This window comes from Epinephelus moara, chromosome 6 (assembly GCF_006386435.1).
Source record: "Epinephelus moara isolate mb chromosome 6, YSFRI_EMoa_1.0, whole genome shotgun sequence".
Lineage (NCBI taxonomy): Eukaryota > Metazoa > Chordata > Actinopteri > Perciformes > Serranidae > Epinephelus > Epinephelus moara.
This window is the reverse complement of record NC_065511.1, coordinates 44,738,053-44,739,444: the sequence shown is the minus strand read 5'-3', so window position 1 is coordinate 44,739,444 and position 1,392 is coordinate 44,738,053. Positions and strand designations below refer to the sequence as shown.

The 1,392-nt window shown below is 41.7% G+C and overlaps 1 protein-coding gene across 1 annotated transcript in view; it reads left to right on the top strand.

The window, feature by feature from the left end:
- Positions 1–873, top strand: part of elp6 (elongator acetyltransferase complex subunit 6) — a 25,878-nt gene extending 25,005 nt beyond the window's left edge. The window contains exon 6 of the mRNA XM_050047897.1: positions 355–873. Coding sequence (XP_049903854.1) covers positions 355–509 — 155 coding nt within the window. The 3' untranslated portion in view covers positions 510–873. The remainder of the gene's footprint in view (positions 1–354) is intronic.
- The last annotated feature ends 519 nt before the right edge of the window (positions 874–1,392 follow it).

The following is a 1,392-nucleotide window of genomic DNA, read 5'->3' as shown; positions in this document are numbered from 1 at the left end:
AAGGATGGCTATTGACTCATCAAATCTGCACCCATGAATGACTCATTGATCAGCCCTCTCATACAGTCTCTACTGTAGCCCCTTGTTGAATCTACTGTATAACTGCTGCTAATATTGTTGTGCACTTTATATGTTGTTGATTTAGCTGTTATTTATGGTATGTCTGTCTGTCTTTTAATGTGAGGACTACGGATGGAAATTAGCTTCTAGCTAAATCTGGCATATTTACATGACGTCATGTATTTGTACCGATTGTTCATTAATATGCACGGTCCTCTTCAAATAAAGTGAAATTGAAATTGATATAGATATGTATATGTATATATGTAAATCAGGGGGTGTGAGTCAACTCAGGTGTCAACTGTGGTGTGGTTTGTTTCCAGGTGGAGGTGTGTTGGAGGCTGAGACGAGGTGACGGACAGCACTCACAGAAGAAAGTCTTTCAATATAAAGTCCATGATAAAGGAGCGTCCTTCTTCGCTCCCGGGACGTCCAGTGCTGTCCTCTAGTCCCTCCTCTGTCCATGTCTCAGTGTCAGTGTGAAGGAGGCGGAGCTGCCACAGAGATACAGTGTGGACCTCAGACTGTCTGGAGGACGGACACAGCTGATTGGCTGCGTCCTGACCTCTGAAGAGTCAGTGTGATGAAGAGTTGAGCTGAAGGTTCGACTGCAGATTCATCTTCAGTCACAGCTTCAGTTCAGACATCAGTTTCTTATATTTGTGACATTAATGGTCCTTCAGGAAATTTTGGGCCCCAAATTTTCTTCATTTTATGAATTTTTTATGAATCCGTTTTTTTCAGTTTTGTGTTTCTGCCTCAGTTTGTGGAGGAAATGTCTTAAATTTCATCAGAATAAAACGTCCTCTGATATTGTCATGTTTTAATTTGGGGGGGGGGGGGGCAAATGTACATGTTCTAACTGTTTAGGGGGGCGTGTGGATGTGTGGACGTGTTACCTATAAAAACAACTGCAGCAAAATAAATGCAAAATACAATCATTAAAATCTGTAAACCCCGCCCCCAAATCAAAATATAAACCACAAGTCAAGTGATGATGATGATGGTAATGATGATGATGATGATGATGGTAATGGTGATGATAATGATGATGATGATGATGATGATGGTGATGGTGATGATCAGAATCAGAATCAGAAATACTTTATTGATCCCCGAGGGGAAATTATTTATGTTACAGGTGCTCCTTGCAAGAGAGGAAAGATACGTGAAAATATAAGAAATTTAAACAATAGTATTTACTTTCACTACCAATCTCTAGCCTGGTTGAAGAGTTCAAGTGTGCCAAGGTGAGGCTAGACATGTCCCTCACCGACTCCCGGGACCCAGTAGTGAGAGGCGCCGCTCCTACCCTAGCAACAGGGAAGAAGT